Raw genomic sequence first — 19,241 nt, 5'->3', positions numbered from 1 at the left:
ATGTAGGGCACCTTGGAAAAAGCTGTTGCTCTACCAAGACAATGTACATTTACATACCCCTGCTGGGGCGATGCCTTTCATCAAGTTGTGTTGCAACCTTCGGCTTCAAAACTCACCGTACTTGCTGTTTCTCCCTTGGGCCAAACTTCAACTTTTCTCAAAATTGAAAAACATTGAACCAGAAGAGATTTCTAGCCACCGCTCACTCACATTTTAGGGGAGGGGAAAGAGTAAGGGACAACCTTGCCTATTTCTAGCTCCATTATTTGCAGAGCACTACCTTAAATGTTTCATATCCATGAATATGTTCTTTTGATCTTGCGCTTTCCCACACTACGGTTATAATTTCATAAACATCTCTTACTATTCTTCCGCACATATACATTAAATTTGTTACTTCTAACCTTCAAAGCTCCATACCTGGGCGCAGTAACTACCTTCACCTTTTCTTATACGGTATTAAAAGACCGGATCATTACATGAGGATGCGAGAATTCAGGGTTATCAGCGCATGCTAAGACCAATTCTTTTTATTAAGAAGCTTTTCTGGTCCAAGATAGTTAACTGATGAACATCGTCTGGTCGTTCAGAAATAGGGCAATGCCATTTCAGTACGATTAGAATGTCTTTTAATTGTTTATTTTCGTAATATAACTTTAAATCTAGCTTTCCGCATTAGAAAGAAACAAATTATACGAGTTTTGAGCTAAAATAACAGTTATATAAAGACTTGCTGGTCGGGTTGACCAGAATAATTTATTGAGAATCCTTGTGAAGTCACAGTACACACAAAGTAATCTCTACACAAGGATCAGCGACTTTATTGCTTTGAAATATGAACTGGAACTTTCTTTCGAAAGTAACATAACAGAAATCTCTTTTCAGTGTGCTAACGGCCGGTCTGGCTGAAAAGTGTGAGTTTGTTTTGTATATTAGATTGTACAATAGAGCCACCTAAGATAGGTTGACCATTCTGAACAGAGAGTCCAGCTGTCACGGTCCCGCTGGGACCTACAGAAAGATGAGGTTTGACGGGACGAGCCGGCTGGAGGCTTGAGTTGGTTGAGCGGCTGGGCCAGAAATATTGGCAAAGGCTGCCCTGCCAGATGAACTGAAGCGAGGCGGCCTCGGCTGGCCATTTTGGTAATGTGTAGTGGGTAAGACGCTAGCGTCGGCCGTAGCCTGGCCGTAACGGTAAGGCTGACCGACCGGACTGAACAGGTCTGCTGGTAGAGCCGGGCAATAGGGGTGCACCGGCGTGGCCTTGCTGCCCTACGCCAAGTCCAGTGGGTGGTCCTGATAGGCCGGGTTTACTGGGCGGGAAGATGGGGCTTGCTTGAGCGGGCTTGCTACTCATGGCAGGCTGAACCGGCTGACCTGTTCCCCTGCTTTGGGACAATGTGCCTTGTTGGCCGGGTAAGCCAGCGTCGGGTCTGCTAGACTGACCAGATTGCGCTTGTTTATTGAGAGGCAAGATAGAGCTGGCTTGACCGGGAGCTCCTGCTGAGCTAGCTTGACCAGGCAGACCTGATCCGGCGCTTTGAGGGGGTTGGCCGGAACGACCAGGCTGGTTGGATAAGCCCATGTCGGGTCTGCTAGATGGACCAGATTGCGCTGACATACTGGGCGTGAAGGTAGAGCTGGCGGAACCGGGAGCTCCTGCTGGGCTAGGTTGACCAGGCACACTTGATCCGGCGCCTTGGGGGGGTAGGCCGGATTGACCAGGTTGGTTGGGTAAGCCTATGTTGGGTCTGCTAGGCTGACCAGACGGCGCTGGTGTACTAGGAGGCCAGGTAGAGCTGGCGTGACCGGGAGCTGCTACTGAGCTAGGTTTACCAGGCACACTTGATCCGGCGCTTTGGGGGGGTAGGCCGGATTGACCAAGTTGGTTGGGTAAGCTTGAGCCGGGTCTACTTGGTTGGCCAGGTTGTACAGGTATGCTGGGCTGGGCTGGTTGTCTGGGTGGGCCAACCTGGCTAGGCACACCGGGTATACCTACCAACGGTTGCTCATTTTGGAGGCTTTGTCCGCAAGTTGGGCAGGCCGCAGCTACTTGGTTATCTAGAGAAACATTAAAAAATATTGATAAACTTATCCAAGAAATGCGTGAAAAGATAGGCAAGGCTGAGTACATCAGTGACTCAGAAGATTTTGCCTCTTTGAGCTCGCGTACATAGGGGTAGCACAAGCGACTGACAAAGTCAATCGGTAATTTGGTTCAAAATTCATTCATTCATTCATTCATTCATTCATTCATTCTTGTTCTACAGAACATGAAAAAACGCCCAAGAACAAAATCCGTTGCATTACGGTTTGAAAAAAAAAATATTTGTCCCCTTGGCATTGGCGGCAATGAAGCAACAGATGCCAGAACACTAGAAAGACAACACTAACAACGAAATAACGTGTTTACGACTTAAAGCGCGCAAAGTTAGCAGAATCCAAATAAGACATTCACAGACTTTTCTGGTGAAGCAGTGGTAGAATGTCTCGACAGGGTGTTTTGTTTATGAAATATTTATGTGCTGGGTATTAGGAATACGCGCATCTGAGTCAATAGAGCAACGTCTTCAATGAACACAAGGTTAGCTCTAGAGCATTTATTTCTGCTTTGATGTGTATATTTAGCTGTCGAGGCAGTTTATTCCTTAGAATCGGAAATCCGTAATTATTTCCACATTTTGAAACTTTCCGGCGTCAGTTCCCCTTGTGTTATTGGCCGCTTTGCCTATTAATTCTATCTTAGAAATGCCTAAAAAGAGCGTATGGTTATCCCTATTTCTGAGTTATATTTGCGCTGGAGTTTATATTGGTACATTATATTTACTAGAATGACCTTTAGGTTTATGAAGATTTGTTCAGTGGAATGAAGCGTTGGCAGATCACTAATGATTCGTAAAATCACAATTTAATAATAAAACTAAATGAGAATAATTTATGTACGATGAAACTTAGGCATAATAAATAGCTAGTTTTGCAAGACATCGGAAATACATAACGATTTTGTTTAAGTGTGCTTGTTATAGAACATTATTTCTTCGAGGTATCATTTACGTGGTCATACCTCTGCATCGTCTTAGAGAAGTATACACCCAATACATTAATACTTTCGACCACCTGGATCTTTTATGCTCTGAATAAAGGTTTGAGGCCGATATGTAGCTGCTTACCTTTAGGTTGCAAAATAACTGCTTTTGTTTTTTTCGTATTAATATGAAGTTGACTGTTATTTGTCCGAGCTTCTAGATTTTTCATACCTATGTTTGCTTTAACGAACACTTCAGAGCTGGAGGAAGATGAATCGAATGAACTTGTGTCGTCTGGGCAACTATAATAAAGTTAAGGTCGGATGATATACAGAATATATCATTAATGCATAAATTAAAGAGTAAGGAACCAAGAGCGCCCCCTTGGTTTACGCCTGAGACTATTTCTTTCTGACTAGATATTAGGTGGCATACTTGGACAAATTCGTTTCTTTGAAGGAGATAACTCAATGAAAAATTAAAGGCGTGGCCTCGAATACCTTAGTGGTGTAGTTTATGAAAGAGAATACGGTGATTGTAGCTGCCGAACGCTTGAGTAAAGTCAACGAAAATGCCAAGCACGATGTTCTTATCTTCACGCTTTTGCAATATATGTTGCTTTTTTCTCAATAAGTGCCAGTTCTGTAGTGAACGAGAAGAAAGGGGGTTAACCGAGAGGCCCGATTTTTTATTAGTCATATCATAAGAAGCCAACAAACAGTGACACCAAGGACAACATAGCGGAAATTATTTGTGCTTAATAAACGAAATAAAGAAACGATAAATTAAGGGAAATTAAAGTGGATGTTTATGGAAGCCGTACTGCGATTATGAGATTATGGCATAGTTATCGCAAGAACGTGAAAGTTGTTTAAATATATTTTTTTTCCATGCGTTTGGAAAATATGAGCAGTATATATATATAGAACGGTGGTTCGAGACATCCAGGCTATCAGCCCTTTCTTCTAAAGCGGAATAACTCGAGCCAGTTGCATTTTTGATAGATAAACGGCCGTTGATAGACCGACACTGAATATGTTCGTTAGTATGGCACTTGCAATGTCAAGGACGTATTTAACCGCTGTAATGTGCACATCATCAGCATCACAGCTGTGGGAATTCTTTAAGTTTGCGAACACAGAGCGAACTTCTTTAATGTCTGTTGGTTCTGAGAAAATGCATTGTCATTAGCTGGACCTAAAATGTTTGTGTTTTCTGAAGGGCCAGCAATTACATTTTTGTGAACAAAAATTTGTTAATGACATTAACCACTGCGTCAGCTCTCAGCGTTTTCACCTCACGTGTAATCTCTACCGCGGAATCCTTCTCCTGCCTGCGTCCGATAAGAACATTCATTTTACTCCACAATTCGCTCGCACAACCTGAACACAGAAAAGTAGCGAAAATAATAGACATCCGTGCCCTTCTTCAGTTTTTCATTTATGTAATTACGGAAATGTTTAAAAGCAAAAAGCTCCGCTTCATTACGGGAATTCATGAAATTTTTAAAGGGTGGATAGTTTCGATAAATTTTTTGCGGAGTTCACGTGTTATCGCAGGGGAGATGTCTGCCATTGATCTGATGGCAAGCAGTTGTAATACATTTGCAGTTCTCCGCGAAATTGTGTCATGTTAGCAGGTAAATCCTCCTTATGCATGAATGTGCAGAATACCTTCAAAAGGCAAACCGATGAGAAAAGAGCACTCAGGCGCAAGTATTGACCTCACGTACTCTTGACAAACAATAAATAATTTCATTATACATTCTACAACCAACGACCCTACGAAGAGCATCGAGGGTGTCACATGTTCGCCGAGGTAGAATCCACGGATTCCTTTTTGGAGGACTGCAAACTACTCTTAAATTTTATTGGATTATTCTTTTTTGCATAGTTCCATGCAAGAAGAGTTCTCTTAAACATAGCAGCCAAGGAATTTTTTTCTTGATTTCAGTAGAGCGCGCCATGCATCACTTGAAAGCATTTATTGTAAGGCATTTTACCTAGGGCAATTATTTCTTCCGATGCCATAACGATGCTGCACTGACAAGGCCACAATTAGGAAAAAACGAATAGGTAACTGTATAAACCACTACGCCTGGCAAGGTTTCGACGCTATGTCACCCGGAGTACTTTTTTCCCCGTTCGCGTTATGTTGCCGATTTACGTGAAGACATAGGGTCTTTTTACAGGAAGGACTTTCATAGAAAATTAAAATTTTACGAAGCATTCTAGCTGCGCTATATCTGACATAACATTATGTATACGCCATATCTATTAGTTAACATATAGATATACGCCAGTGGCACCCCAACGAGTGTTTCACTGACGAAGCTAAAACAGCGGCGCTTGAAATGTGTACATGCAGAAAGTACGAATACTTACAGCTGCATCTCGACATGCACTTCTCGTACGTGGCGAAGCTGTTGGCACCTTTTCCGCAACCTTTCTTGAATCTCATGCACGCGTTATTCCTAAAATCAAAGAACCATTGCTTTCTCCTCACGAGACACATATCTGGTTCAGGATCGCTGCTGCAGATGGGTTTTGGCTTTACTATTGCTGTAAGCAAATTGAAAACAGTCAATGCGCCGTAAATATGCTAAACACGTAAGGAACAGAATATGAAAAACAATTCGAAGAAAAATCATTGCCTCACACGAAGGATATAATTTGAGTCAATAATGCGAAATAACAGCTTCACGAGAAGTTCTCTCTGCCTCAGCGTAATTTATTTTGGACTAAAAAGAACTTCGGTAATGAAGCATTGTCGGGCATACTATATATATGTACCTGATCTGATACTTTCATTGCTTTCTGTGGATGCTGCTGTTAGTAAAATAATTGCAATTTGTTTCGGGAATACTGCTATTTAAACAAAAGCAGCTATTTCCTTTTATGCGCAGTGTAGCTCATATGAGCGTGCATCGCTTTTTTTTTATATTCACTTGCTGAAACAGTGGATGTTCTTATAGCACAATACCTTGTAGCAGAACAAGTTATTGCTTATTTTGACACAATATTCTTGCAATACGAGAGTATGTAGTTTGATTGGTTACTACAGGTCATCGTAAGGCGTGCGCAACCGTCACACACGTGGTAAAACAAATCAATAAAGTTATAAACATTCGGCTACATTCTCACTGAACGTGAGCAAGAGAGTACAGTGAGAATCGTCATAGAAACTCAACTAGTGCTACAAATAAAAAGTGCAGGGAATTATTTATTCTACGTTACTCGATGATGGCCAGGACAGGACAATGAATGTACAAAATGAGCACAGGTACTGGTCTTACCCCCACCTTTGTACATTGGCGGTAATTCTGAGGGAAATATGAGCTGCTTTCATGCTACACCACTTTAATGTGAAAATGCTCTTGCATAATTTTTGTACATATTTATTAGTCTTGTGCTAGTCATGGTTGGAAGACTGTCATTATTAAATATCAGTTTTGTGCTACCTTCAATGAAGTTAATGAGTTTCCTATGTAGCTTAACTGCGGATTCTGCGCTTTTATCCGTCATTGCAGAAATTTCTCTTGCAAAAATAAAACATGAGTTCGCGATGGTTGGTCTTATATAACGAAATATTTATTGAACCCCAGTACTGGTCTTTAGGATAAATTGTCTTTGACTAAACGATTATACCCCGACAGAAGTATACATTTCAGTGAAGCAGGCATCTACATACAAGACGTCGGCCAAATGTAATAAAGGCTCGCAGACAAGTGGGGAAGTGCGCTAGTGGAAAGTGCTCCCTAGTGAGCATATTTGTTTCTTCGCATTTTGAAATGTTTCCTTCTTTTTGATGTTTTTATTGCTCCCGTGTCAGATAAACTTTGGTCGTTTTGAAAGCATTCTTAATACTGACTTTAAAGTAACTTATTTTATAACGGCTTGTTGATGTCGCTACAGTCAATATAAATAGTGCCACATAGGTTCAGTTGATTCACATGGTTTACAGTTACAGATTCATATGGTTCACCGACGTCCCAGGAGAGGATTTTAAATAATTTAGACCTGTTTGACGTCTCTACGTTATACCCAAATTTGGGTAAACGATGGTTTTTGCATCGCTCCCCCCTCATTTGAAGTGGTCTGTTGTAATGAGAAATCCAAACCAAAACCTCATGTTTAGGATTAGAGCCTCATAGCCATTTTTTTCATGTCGATGATTGCGCAAGATATTCGATAGAGGCAACGGGCTAGAACCTTTAGCCTGGCAAAAGCAGGTTTTCGCCAGAGGCCGACATGGCCAGATGCAGTGGAACTGACATAAAAGTGACGCACATGGATGCTTTATGTATGGCCGTGAAAATCTTGCTTCATGTGAGGACATGCTGAGGTGTCAAAGGAACCACTCTCTAGAACGTATCGAAAAACTTACCGTGCCTACAAACAAATGAAAATGGGTTACTGAGTTCGAGCTATAGGCAGGAGGGGCTAGTGAGTGTTGCGTTCGCCCTGCATGCTGCCTTATTAAATACCGATCTGCGATTCGTTACGAGACACAGATATTGTTGGAAGTACTGGAGATATTCGCGCGGCCTTACACCTGACATGTATGACCTTTTGTTTGCTGGTGATGTCTTGGTGGTGGGTACTATGCCTTTTCGAGGCACGTGATATCCGCAGCGAAAGCGTAATGGTTATGATGTTCTGCTGGAACAGACGATGATCCGACTTCGACATGTGGCTACTGCAGCAGCTTTTCACTACGGGCGGAAAGCTCAAACGCTGTCACAATAACGCACATCATGCAACCGTACGTAGAACCTATAGCTCGAATTCACTATAGAAAATTTCATAGCCCATATATTTATGATCATTAAACCCATCCAACTACGACTTTGCGGGATAACGGTCTTGCTTGTTTACCAATAGCTGCATGCATTTGCTACGATTACTTTCTACTCTTTTCCGGCGATACATTTATTTTTGACTCTAGAGGAAACAGTGACTGATGAGAACAGACACAGAAGTGGGTTTGAACTTTTAGCTTTGTGCGAAGTTGAGTTGCACCCTTTTTTTCTCACATTCTAACGATACTTTGTCAAATGACCAATGCAGATATGGCTCTGCGCGCGTCCCGACAGTGGAAGTTAAACTTGCAGAGGAATACTGTATGGCATATGTCCGCAATGATAACACATGTCACATTCAAGACCATACCAATATTGTTAGATGAAAAGTGCTTTCAATTTATGCACTCAGATTATCCTCAGTTCAGAAAGAAAATTGTTCTTTTGGGTACCTTGGCAATAGAAGCTTTACATTTACCAAGGCTGTCAGTTGCAAGGCAAAACAGAGCAATAGCCTGCACTTCTTCTTAGTGTTCTACGGCTAATAGTTTGTGTATTATACATATAAACCTATTGAATGTCACAAGACAAGCAATTTCTGAAGTAATACAGATTGCACAAAGAAAATTTATGGCAGGAATATCATTAAGATTTGTACTCACGGAGGCAAACCGCCTGGCACTTCATTTCGGACAGAAAACGGTTGCCAGCGCTGTCGCAAGCGGGGTCTGTGTAGCTCAGCATTTTACAGCTAGTGCTATTAAGGTCAAAGTACCAAGCGTGGCGCACCTGACCACAGGGGACAGTGACAGGTGGTTTCAAACACATTTCTGGGATGTTCTTAGCGAGACCTGGAAATGTAAATGAAACACATTATTGTCCACTAATAGACAATAGCTTGTAATTGGACAATTGTAATGTAAATGGACAAGTTTTGTAATTCGGCCATGTGTTTATTTATTTTTCCGCGATTCATTTATTGGTGTTGATGAAAAAGTTCCACAACCATTCCTAGAACAGGAAAAGCGTCCTATCTCAATACTACTAAATTGCTGTGTCCCCTGCATTGTTGAAAGGTACACGCACGATACCTTTTTTTCATAGTTCAGCAAATTTAATAAAGTGCGAGAAATAAACTATAAAACGTATGTCAAATATTCATGTTCACCCGAGAACTTCCTTTTTGAAAAATAAGGTAATTACTCTGTAAGCACTGTTTCCGGGAGTTCACGGCATATAAGTGGACATTAGAATGTGCGATGGCGCTTAAGGTAACCAACTTTTCGCACATAGTCGAATATTCACCTTTGTCTATACAAAGAGAGTTAATTTCGGTCAATCAATTGCATTTGCCCTCTAGAGGTGCCCGATTATTTCTGTTACAATCTCCTTACATTTCTCAATCTAAGAAATATGGAACAATCGCAGTGTCGTTAAAACGGTGACGAATTGCTTACGATAGCAATGCCTTAGACAACTTCATTAAGTAAGCATTCTAGCTTTATAGACCGTGTAGGTTACAGTGAATAAACAGGAATGGTGCATGCGCGTGCAGGCAAACCTCAACATATCTCGTTTGATGACTACGAGCCTTGTCACTCGCAACGCTGGCATGACGAAACGCGCGAACACAGGGGAGGGAAGATGGGGCCGAAATGCGAAAACACCCGTGTACTTAGATTTAGGTGCACGTTAAAGAACCCCAGGTGGTCGAAATTTCCGGAGTCCTCCACTACGGCGTGCCTCATGATCAGAAAGTGGTTTTGGCACGTAAAACCCCATAATTTTTTACAGGGGGGGGGAGGCTTCTACTGCCTCTCTCTTCGAAGCATGGCCGAAACTTGAGATTACGCGACCTACCTGGCATGAACAGCCGCCAGGTGTCTCGGCTCGGCTTACGTTTGCACCCACCGGAAATCACGCTCAAGATGTGGCGAGGGCGCCATACGCGCTGAGCCAGCTCGACAGCCGTGGGCCACTCGTCGGCCACCCCTCACCCGCCAACATTGCACGCACGTTAATAACGCAATGGCTGCTACCCGGACACGACGTCTAACTTAAGTCTGCCAGAATCGTTTTTTAAGCGCAACCGTGCCTAAAGGCCTGACGCGCTTTGTGTCTCCAGTACCGGTGGTGGCGCAGTCGCTAGCTATTGATGGTGCATAGCGCAGTAAAACGTCCGGTGCTAGAGTACGGACGTTCTTACCGTGAGTCTGTCATCTCACTCAACGCGTGCTCTAGTCTGCCCATTACTGTAGTGAATGTTTGCTAGACGCGGCTAACTGCTATCAAGACAACGCCACGCCTACGAGCACCACTAGGCGCCGCGCGAGTGATAAGGCGATGCCCGCTTCAATCAGCGCACTGCCTATTAAACTAGTTCGATGCAACATAATCTCAGACACCTGCTCTGGACCTGCCCCTGGGCTGGTAAACGTTGACCAGCCTCACGCGAGTGGTGCGATGCGAGTTTGTAAACAGTGGTCAGTGCGGTATTCTGCGATGACTAGCGCCTGACTCGATCACCCTGGTCCTTCGCATTTTAAACAAGTATTTATCCGGAGATGTAGACTACCGTCTCCCAATTACCCCTTCCTAAAGCACGCCAAAGTGCCTGCCCTTCCAATAGACATGTTATTTTCTTTATCGTATGACCCTGAACATCACGTGCCCAGCAAGCCATCATTCTTCTCGACCGACAGTCCTCTCTCACTAACAGCCACAGCACATGGCGTGCGAGATGGGATGGGCTATTGTCGACCCTTGGACTTAGCTCGCAATGGCACGGCGATGCTAGCTCCGACATCGACTTGATTTGACCGGAGTTTCTATATAATTGCTATCGCAATACAAATATTTCATAGCTGCGGCTTTCGTGTTTGAATATTCATTGACGACTAATGAAAGCGTTTATTATTTTAGCCGATAGTTTTTATGCTTTGTTCTGTCAGGTATAACAACTTGTATTATTACTCTTGGCTCTGTTTAAAAGTCCCCACTTTAAAGAGCCATGGAAGAAAAACACTTAGCTAATGTACACCAATGAATTAGTCCTTCAAAACTCACTTTCTTAATTTCGCGGTAGTAAGCTTGTTAGCAGAAAAGAAAAAAGGAGATCGAAGCTACAATATATTTTTTCTTTAGTTTTTTGTACAAGATCCTTCGCTTGCAGGTCAGTGTTACGTCACGAACGTGAGTGTATTTTCTTCGTAATTGGGCCGCTGTGTCTCAGAAAGTTTTTCGAAAAGTATAAGTTCAGTATTCGGCTCTGTAAATCGGTCATGACCCTTAGAAATTTAACTAGGCCCAGGCAGAAGCCATCAAAATCAATGACGTCTCAGCTGTTGGGTGCTCAAACATTAAGTCGCAGTCGCCACGCGACTTTAGTTTTTGCGTCATTTCTGGTCAACCAATCTCATCCTCACTGTAAGGGCAGCTATAGGGGGGTAGTTTACTAAAATAACAAAGATAACTCTTCTCTGCATTGTCGCATTTAACTAGACCAACAAAACAAGGGAACTTTGTTTCTCCTCGCCGTCTACCTGATAAGGTCCTTGTAGAATTCGCATGCGGTTTATCGCTTGCGTAGTCTCATCGTTTATTACGTCAGACATGGATGCCCAGGCGGTATAATTTAATTCGGCGTTTTCCGTTACAGGAACAAGCGGTCGCTGTGCCCAATTTGGCGATTGCTCAATGGCAAATGCGTTAGCTCTTGATTGGTGACACCGGATGGAAGACGTTTCTTCATCGCATTGTTCGAACAAATGTCGACGCCGCTTCGATTCCTCTTCAGTTTATCATGCTTTAAGTTAAATTTTGTCTAACTTTAAGGCACATTATTTAAAAGGTCTCTTTTGTAGAAGGCAGCTGCATCTGCTGATTTTTCTGCTTGTCTGTGACAGGCACTTCTACCGAAAGACAAGTTCTGGTTAATCTCCCTCTATTGTGCAATATACGTTGTATCAGATTCGAGAAATCGCTCTTAAGGCAAAAGATTCTCTCGCTTCGGACAATGTGCATCGCTTGTACATAATATATATATGTGTATATATACATGGGTATTGCAAAGTGCAGCTCTATAGTCGGATCACTGCAGTCAAAATAACGGACATTAGTAACCTCTGAAATTTACGAGCATTCATCTAGTAGTAGTAGTGTGTTTGAGAAAGGAGACATCGGAAGTAGAAGCAGTTCCTTATTTTCTTTACGTGCCAGTACTCGGCAATTTAGCTGTAGAATGAAAATGAATTCTTTCGGAGCATTCGAAGGAGAGCTTTTGTTATTTTCTTTAAAAAAGGCCACGTATTGAAATATAATAATATGAAACAATCATTGTGGTTCCTGGCTATAGGTGTTGTACATTGAGGAAATCTCAAATAGTGCATTTTGACGTCCGCAGATTTCTCCCTCTTTTCTAACATTTCAAGTACTAATGTAGAGAAATGTGAATCGTCCAAAAATAACGACACTATTTTTAGAAATCTTGGCAGAATGTGTACTTACTTTCGCAGACTGTCTTGCACTTTTCAGGCGAGAGAAACCGGTTGTTGCCTGCACTGCACAAGCCTATGCTTATCTGTTGACAACGCTTACTTGCAGCATCATAGTACCAAGGTTTCCCTACTGGTCGGCAGCTTCCCACAAATGGTGGTTTCCGACAGGATTCTGGTTGTGTTGGTTTAGCATTCTTTGCGCTATTGCCCCAGGCTGAAAGAGGAGCAGAGCTTTATTAGATTATGTACTTATGTTCAAGCGGCGGTATGCAGTGCAGTTAAAAACTTTATCTACCATAATATGGTTACATCCTAAGCCAGTATAGGAAACCCGTATGTATTTTTTCATGGGGGGGGGGGGGGGGGAGGGTGGCATCGTGTTCACAGTCGGGTGTACTGCAGTGCTTTTGCATGCCCAGTGACTGAAACATATAATGGCGGGTTCCCGTCCAGAAATCATATAGCGCACAATCGCACCAAAACTATTGTCCGATGTGGAGTCAATTGCTTCCTATAAGTATCTTAGCCCTAATGTTACGGCTTACATGAAGTCTACATATTTAGCACAGAATAAACACGTGAATCGTTCTCATGAATTTCTATGATGATAGTTCACGTCTGCTTTACATTATATCAAACTGACCCTCCTCAAAACCCTCGTTCGTTCAAAGCTTGATTTTGAAGCAGACATTTGGCACCTCACTTATAGCACAGAAATGCATGCCACTGAGAGGGTTCGCAACTATGCCGCCAGTTTTATATTGGCTTACTATTCGTCTTTTTTGAGCGTCACGTCCATGAAACTTGTATTCAACCCTTCCGTACGTATCGTTCCGCTGTAGGTGAGCTTGGTTATTATTTTTTCACATGATCGATCACGTTAACCATATTCCGGTAGACGAGTTCCTAAGCGCCTCCTAGATATATATCATTCCGGTGTGACCAGAGTATAAAAGTTGCTGTGACGCCTTGCAGAATAAACTTCAGTTATGGCTCCTTCATTCCGTGAACAAGTTTACGCAGGAACCATCTTCCTGCTTCCATCGGCACTTTACCGGACACTACAAACTTCAATATACCAGCACATAATTTAATTTTGATACGAAAGCATCTAGTGGTAAGTTCCGCACAAAATCCGCCGTCTGTAGCAGCGAAACGGCACTTAAATTCCTATTGACTGTGACGCCAAGTCACAAGCGCGCCGGGTCGGAGCAGAGCGGGCGAAAGGGGACACCTGCTTGCCGCGCTGGCACACGAGGTGTTGCTGGAGGGGAGAGGGAAGAGCCGCAACGCCACGTCAACCTCACTCTCGGATGCCGGCGTTATCCGCCTATGGCTTGTCCACGCAAGCTCTCGCCTGCGTTCTAACTTCGCACCGGTAATCGCTATAAAGAAATAAAAGTAAAAAAATTCTATAGAATTCAAAGGAAGAACGTCGGCGGTATGGAGACACACGGCTCAGAAGCCGAATGTCTTGCTTTCTGTGTTAAACCAGTGGGTCCTAGATAGCAGGCCTGTGCACTGTGCTTTGTGGCGCCGTGCTACTTGAACCGAAATGTTAATCGCCATAGCCCGGCACGACGAAAGCGGTGACGCCAAAACCACTCCAGCTTACGCAGCAGCGTCCCTAATTGATTCTATGGCAGTCGGACAAGGTAGCCCGACGTCGCGGATCAAAATGCAGCGGTCTACTGCTCTCGAGAAAGGGTGTTCGGCCAAGCGTCTCAACACGCTCGCTTGCCCGTTCAATTGGACATTAACGTCTACACATTCACAACTCTTAACAAGTGTTTACGTGTCTTCGGATATTTTTAGACCGTGTATACTCATGCGCACCATTTAATATATAGCATCTGCTTTCTGTAATGTGTTCTGGGCCTTGAAAGTATTTAAATAAAATGGTATGAAAATGTTTCCTTTCATGAGCGTTCCTGCATATCGGGGAGTTCCGCCGAACTTATTTGCCCAATATGATCCCCAGAGCCGCAATGATTTCAGCTAAGGGCCCACTCATTAGAAGTAGATCCTAGCTCTCCGCCACATTGTCGATGCCGAAACAAAGCATAATACCGCACCGGAATAGCGCTGTCCATAACCCTTCTAGCACTCGCTGAACTTACTCTCTGGTGCCACGTGATTTAGCTTATTCGCAACCCAGCAGGAAGCCTCACAACCTAAAGGATGGCAGAGCTAAAAGAAAACAATAAAGCAGGATTTAAAAGCGAAGGAAGACAATGTCGCGTACGTCCAATCGTCCTACCCTACCCCGGCAATAGGCAGCGTCACCTCCAAGTATGGACACGTGATCGCCGAATCAAATTTTGCTCTTCTTACCAAAAGGAGATAGCTCGCTAATTGACGTATGTTTTATTGCACGAAACAGTGCAAGACACTGTGCACAGTATTAGGCAAGTACTCACGCCGGTGCTTCGTATTATGAGACAAAGCGCGAATATATTTGTTTTATTTTTCGCATGACCAGTTTGTATATTGAGCTTACAGCGGGGAACATATTCCATATTTGAAGAACTGATATACACATGGAATAAGGGGCATTTAAAGTTCTATTCCACAAACTAACTTTTTAAATAGTAAGCAATGGTTTCAAAGGAAAGCTGTTTTAACAAAGCCGCTTATTCTGTTCAATGTCTCCAATCAAGTAAAAGCTCTGTTCTCACAAAATATTCCTGTCGGCCCCACGGAATTGCTCCGGGTACAGTCGGGCTACTGCACAACCGGTGCTTTTATTCAGATTGAAGGGTAGTGTAATGACTTTGTGAACCGGACCTTTGTTGACAAAATGTGGTCAGACAAAAAGAATTTTCTGTTTTGAAAGACAGCTTATTAAAAGACAATCATAATTTAATTATTCTTCATAATAATATATCGCAAGTGACACTTTTGGGGGAGAATGGCTAAAACACTGTTTTCCTTAAACGTTATTGCGTTGAAATATTTCGAGCGTTTTCTTCTTATACAAACGTATTCGTCTTTACTTGCAAATATCTTTGTCCCGTGCACGTTCCGAGTCTCAAGAAACCGTTACGGTCCCATGCAGGCGCTGCTAGATATCCAGATCAAGTGAAAATGGTACTACATAATAGAAGCTAATATATTGCGAACGCTATCTATGTGAACGTAATATGAGGCTTTAGACAAAGGGGCCAGGCTTTAGAAACGAAAGGAAAAAAACTTCGCAGGGAATCTAACGAAACGCCAAATTTGTTTACAAAATAGGTGCTACACCACATATTTCTCTGGCCACTAGCAGTAATTAACCATTTAGGCTATCAGTCAAACTATTTCTAAAATTTTTCTAAACACATGATAGTTTCCTATTATTGTTAGATATGAGCACAAGCACGCTTGCTACGAACAATGCTTACAATGACAACAGATTGCATATAGGTAATATATATCACACAATCATTAAATATGACAGGAGTGGCAACGTACCATGGACAGACGTAACGCAGACGAGAAGAAGGAAGACTTCGGGCCTCATTGCTGGTCGACTGCTGCGAATTGTTCTAAAACTTGAATTTTTCATCGAGAAAAAAAAGGAATGAAATGGTGCGTGCAGCAGATATGCTGACCTCCTTCTGCTACAGGGCTGCAGGTGTTTTGTACGAAGACCTTGCTTGCTTCCCAACATTTCGACGGTGTTCTCCATTCGGAACCGAGGACAAGAATTTTAAAACCATTGTCATGGCGAAGCACTCCAAAGTTTTTAATGGCCTTTGAAGACTGCAATGGACAACAAGCCAGAGTATTGTTGCTTAGCGTCCTTTGAATGTCTACGAATAGATGTACTTGGAGAAGAACGTCCTAAGTCCTGCCTATGAATGGTATACACCACAGGGATACAGGTCTCTTCATACATATGTGTAAAGAAAATAACAGTGACAAAGCTTTGCCGGTGCTTGTTTACATCGACTGTTGCTCTAATAAAAGCACACAAAGGATGCACAAGTATGATCAGAGTAGCGGAAAAGAAGACGGAAATAAAGAGGCAAACAGGACGGTTGCCTTTGTAGCGGTCTTTCTTTTCCGCGTGGTCTTATTGTTCTGCATTATCAAACGCGCAATCAATCATCAATTAGCCCTGTTGTCAGTACTAGCTATTGTTTGTAACGAATTCACCAACCATCAATCTTTTGTTGAACTTTAAGCTTTCAAGAGCGCTCAGGCGTAGTAGGCACGCTTATGCGTACACAGTTTCATGGAGCCACACCTTGCGGTGATTTCTTTAGTGGTTGATTTCCTGTAAGTAGCAAGTAAATTTGCGCTACGAAATACAGGAACACGGAAAATAGCTACGCATGAGGACCACTTGCAGACATCTATCGGCAGAATAGCGTGTCATGGGAACCCACATCTTCGCGTCAGAATATTGCTTTTTTAGCGTCCTTGGAATGTCTGCGGATAGATAGATGTACTAGGCGAAGGACGCCCTGAGGTAGACGAATATATTAAATATGTTTCGAGATTACACTCGTACAGAGAAGCGTTTGCTATAAGCAGTCCTGCTTATATTTATAGAGAGACACGCTTGTGCTCAGTACTGCCGGGTGAACTTGAACAGAGGTGCTTCGTTTGAACTTACCCAGCGTTTCGTATGCAGAAAACAGCAGACGCATCATTGTACGAGGACTACATAGTGCGTAAATTACTGGGGAAGCGGCATAGACAGACTTGAAGAGAAGTTTTCCTTGAGGTGCGGATATACTTATTTATTTCATTGTCCTTCTTATTTAGCAACAGCATTTTAGTCTTTTTATTTTAGTAATAAAATTTGTTGCGTTATCTCTGGTTGTGTAAAATGGTGAAATCCAGTAGGCGAGGTACTAAAAGTGCTTTTGGGTGATTTAGGTTAACCTCAATCTCTCCATAGCTACCCATGTATAGCAGAACCGAACAGAGAAGCAAGTGTTTATCCAGGGCGCCTTGGCAATCACAGTAACGAAACCATGCAGCAGCGTGCTACACGAAGTACCTGCCTTTTCAGGTCAATCATTCAGAAAAGTGCGATATTAAAGAATCGCACATTGCGTTATGATGGTCTGAATGCAGCGAGCGTCTTGGCGTTATGTTACTCCAGGTGATGGGCGTTGCCATGACATCCTGGCTCAGTTCACAATCTTCTTGCCGAAATGTCTTTTCGAACGTGAAAAATACGTTCTAGACAAAATGCTGAATGATTTCCGGGGCCGAGAGTTGTTTTAGTCGGCCATGTATGACAGCACAAAACATATTTGGGAGGAGGGGGGAGGTGCTGAAGCCCCATATGCCCCCCCCCCTTCCTGCAGCTACGCCCCTGTACCTTGCACAGCCTCCTTCGGTTTCCATCGAGTTTCCATTGTACCCCAGATTTCAAGAACGAACATTTCCAAGTGTAAGCTTTGCAACTATTACACCTTTCCACATGGCACCTATTTTATTTCCATAGCGCTCTGTGTTCGGTTATGGCCACATTTATCTTCCCCTTTACTGCTTTTGCTTCTTCTGGTGTTTCGATTTATGTATTGCCTTCGTTTATCCATATACAAAGTTATTTATATTATTTTGCACGAGGTATTTTCTGGCCCTTTATTGACACTCTCTGTTCCCTGTTTTTATTGAATACCATAACACCTGATCTTTCAACGTAGAATTTTATACCAAATTCTCGCCTTCCTGTCCACAGATATTAGCTAGACGATGCATATCACTTTCCTTGTTAGCTAGCAGCACAATTTCGTCCGCGTACAACAAACCTGGAAGCTTTAGCTGCACTACCGTACTCTCCTGTTTGTATGAGAGATTAAACCTGATATTATTTCCTTCCACGGCCCTTTCCACGCTCGCTATGTACATCATAAAGAGCGGTGGAAATAAAAGAGATCCCTGCCTCAGTCCCTTGTTCCTATCAAGTTTCTCCTTGCTCCTCATCACTTACCATTCACCGGAAATTGTATTTTATAGATAAATCTATCTCCAAAGCTGTAGACAATCGTTGCCTAAGCTTTCCCTTTCCAGAATACCACACAAAATATTGCCGTCTACGTTGTCCTACATTCTTGTAATGTCTAAAAAGGCCGTATATAACGGTCTTCTTTCTACTCTTGAAATTTCAATACACTGAATAAGGACAAATAAGTTATCGAAACGCCTACCTAATCTGAAACCATTCTGAGGTTCCCCCAAATTGCCATTATTCTCTGAGAATGCTTGCAGCTTTAACCTAATTGCCTGCATTGCTAACCTGTATTTTACTAACGTAATCGTGAGCGGTCTATACGAGTGAATCCTATCTTTCTCCCCCTTATCATTATAAATTAAATTCATTATACTTTGTCGCCAATTGCCTGGTATTCAGCTATCTTTTAAACTTTTCTCAAGGTATTCAGCAGAGCTTGCTTACTTTTTGGAACTAGTTCATCAATCAGCCTAGCGGGAACCTCGTCTAGCCCTGTGGCTGTGCGCTTTGGAATTTCCTCTTCGGCTTTCTTCAGATGAAAATTTGTCAGCACCAGCTTCTTTTCCATCTGCTTCCGTTTCATGCTCTTTTTTTCCTGCAAGACACCATTATCATTGTTTTATAAAGGTGCAGCTGGTATTTTTCGAATGTAATGTAATGCCGCGCCCAGTTTGTTTCCATCTTCGTCTAGGATGTGTTGTTGTGTTGTTTTAGACTTCTTGCCTGGTAATGTTATGTGGTTCAGAAACATTATAAGTGCGGCCTTCCTTTTCTCAAGTATTTCTGACAACCAACGTTCATTTTCACCTTTTATCTTTGCCTGCACCAGTATTTGAACCGTATATTTTTTCTCCCGGTATATTTCTCACTTTCTGGCTACTTCATCCAGCGGCAACTGCGCTTTTTTTGCCTGCCTGTGCTCTCGGAATGCTTTCTGTCGTTCGAGAATCGCTTCTCAT

At 42.7% G+C, this 19,241-nt stretch overlaps 1 protein-coding gene across 1 annotated transcript; it reads right to left on the bottom strand.

The window, feature by feature from the left end:
• Positions 1-794: 794 nt before the first annotated feature.
• Positions 795-18,865, bottom strand: LOC129380168 (uncharacterized). Its single transcript, XM_072289531.1, has 5 exons — positions 18,727-18,865; positions 12,334-12,537; positions 8,490-8,678; positions 5,411-5,587; positions 795-2,061 (listed from the first exon to the last, which is right to left on the bottom strand). The coding sequence occupies exons 1-5, from the start codon at positions 18,863-18,865 to the stop codon at positions 1,166-1,168; spliced, it is 1,605 nt and encodes a 534-aa protein (XP_072145632.1). The 3' UTR covers positions 795-1,165.
• Between the last annotated feature and the right edge of the window lie 376 nt (positions 18,866-19,241).

This window comes from Dermacentor andersoni, chromosome 7 (genome assembly GCF_023375885.2).
Source record: "Dermacentor andersoni chromosome 7, qqDerAnde1_hic_scaffold, whole genome shotgun sequence".
NCBI classification, from domain to species: domain Eukaryota; kingdom Metazoa; phylum Arthropoda; class Arachnida; order Ixodida; family Ixodidae; genus Dermacentor; species Dermacentor andersoni.
The sequence above is the reverse complement of the archived record's forward strand: the minus strand, read 5'-3'. Positions and strand labels throughout refer to the sequence as shown.

What these genes read in the sequence shown, in the direction of transcription:
- LOC129380168 (XM_072289531.1), bottom strand. Translation starts at nt 18,865, where the DNA reads ATGAAACGGAAGCAGATGGAAAAGAAGCTGGTGCTGACAAATTTTCAT. An exon ending in TGATGAACTAGTTCCAAAAA is followed by an intron (nt 12,538 to 18,726) that starts GTAAGCAAGCTC and finishes CTCCTCTTTCAG; the next exon opens with CCTGGGGCAATAGCGCAAAG. An exon ending in GTGCCAGGCGGTTTGCCTCC is followed by an intron (nt 5,588 to 8,489) that starts GTGAGTACAAAT and finishes ATTTGCTTACAG; the next exon opens with CAATAGTAAAGCCAAAACCC.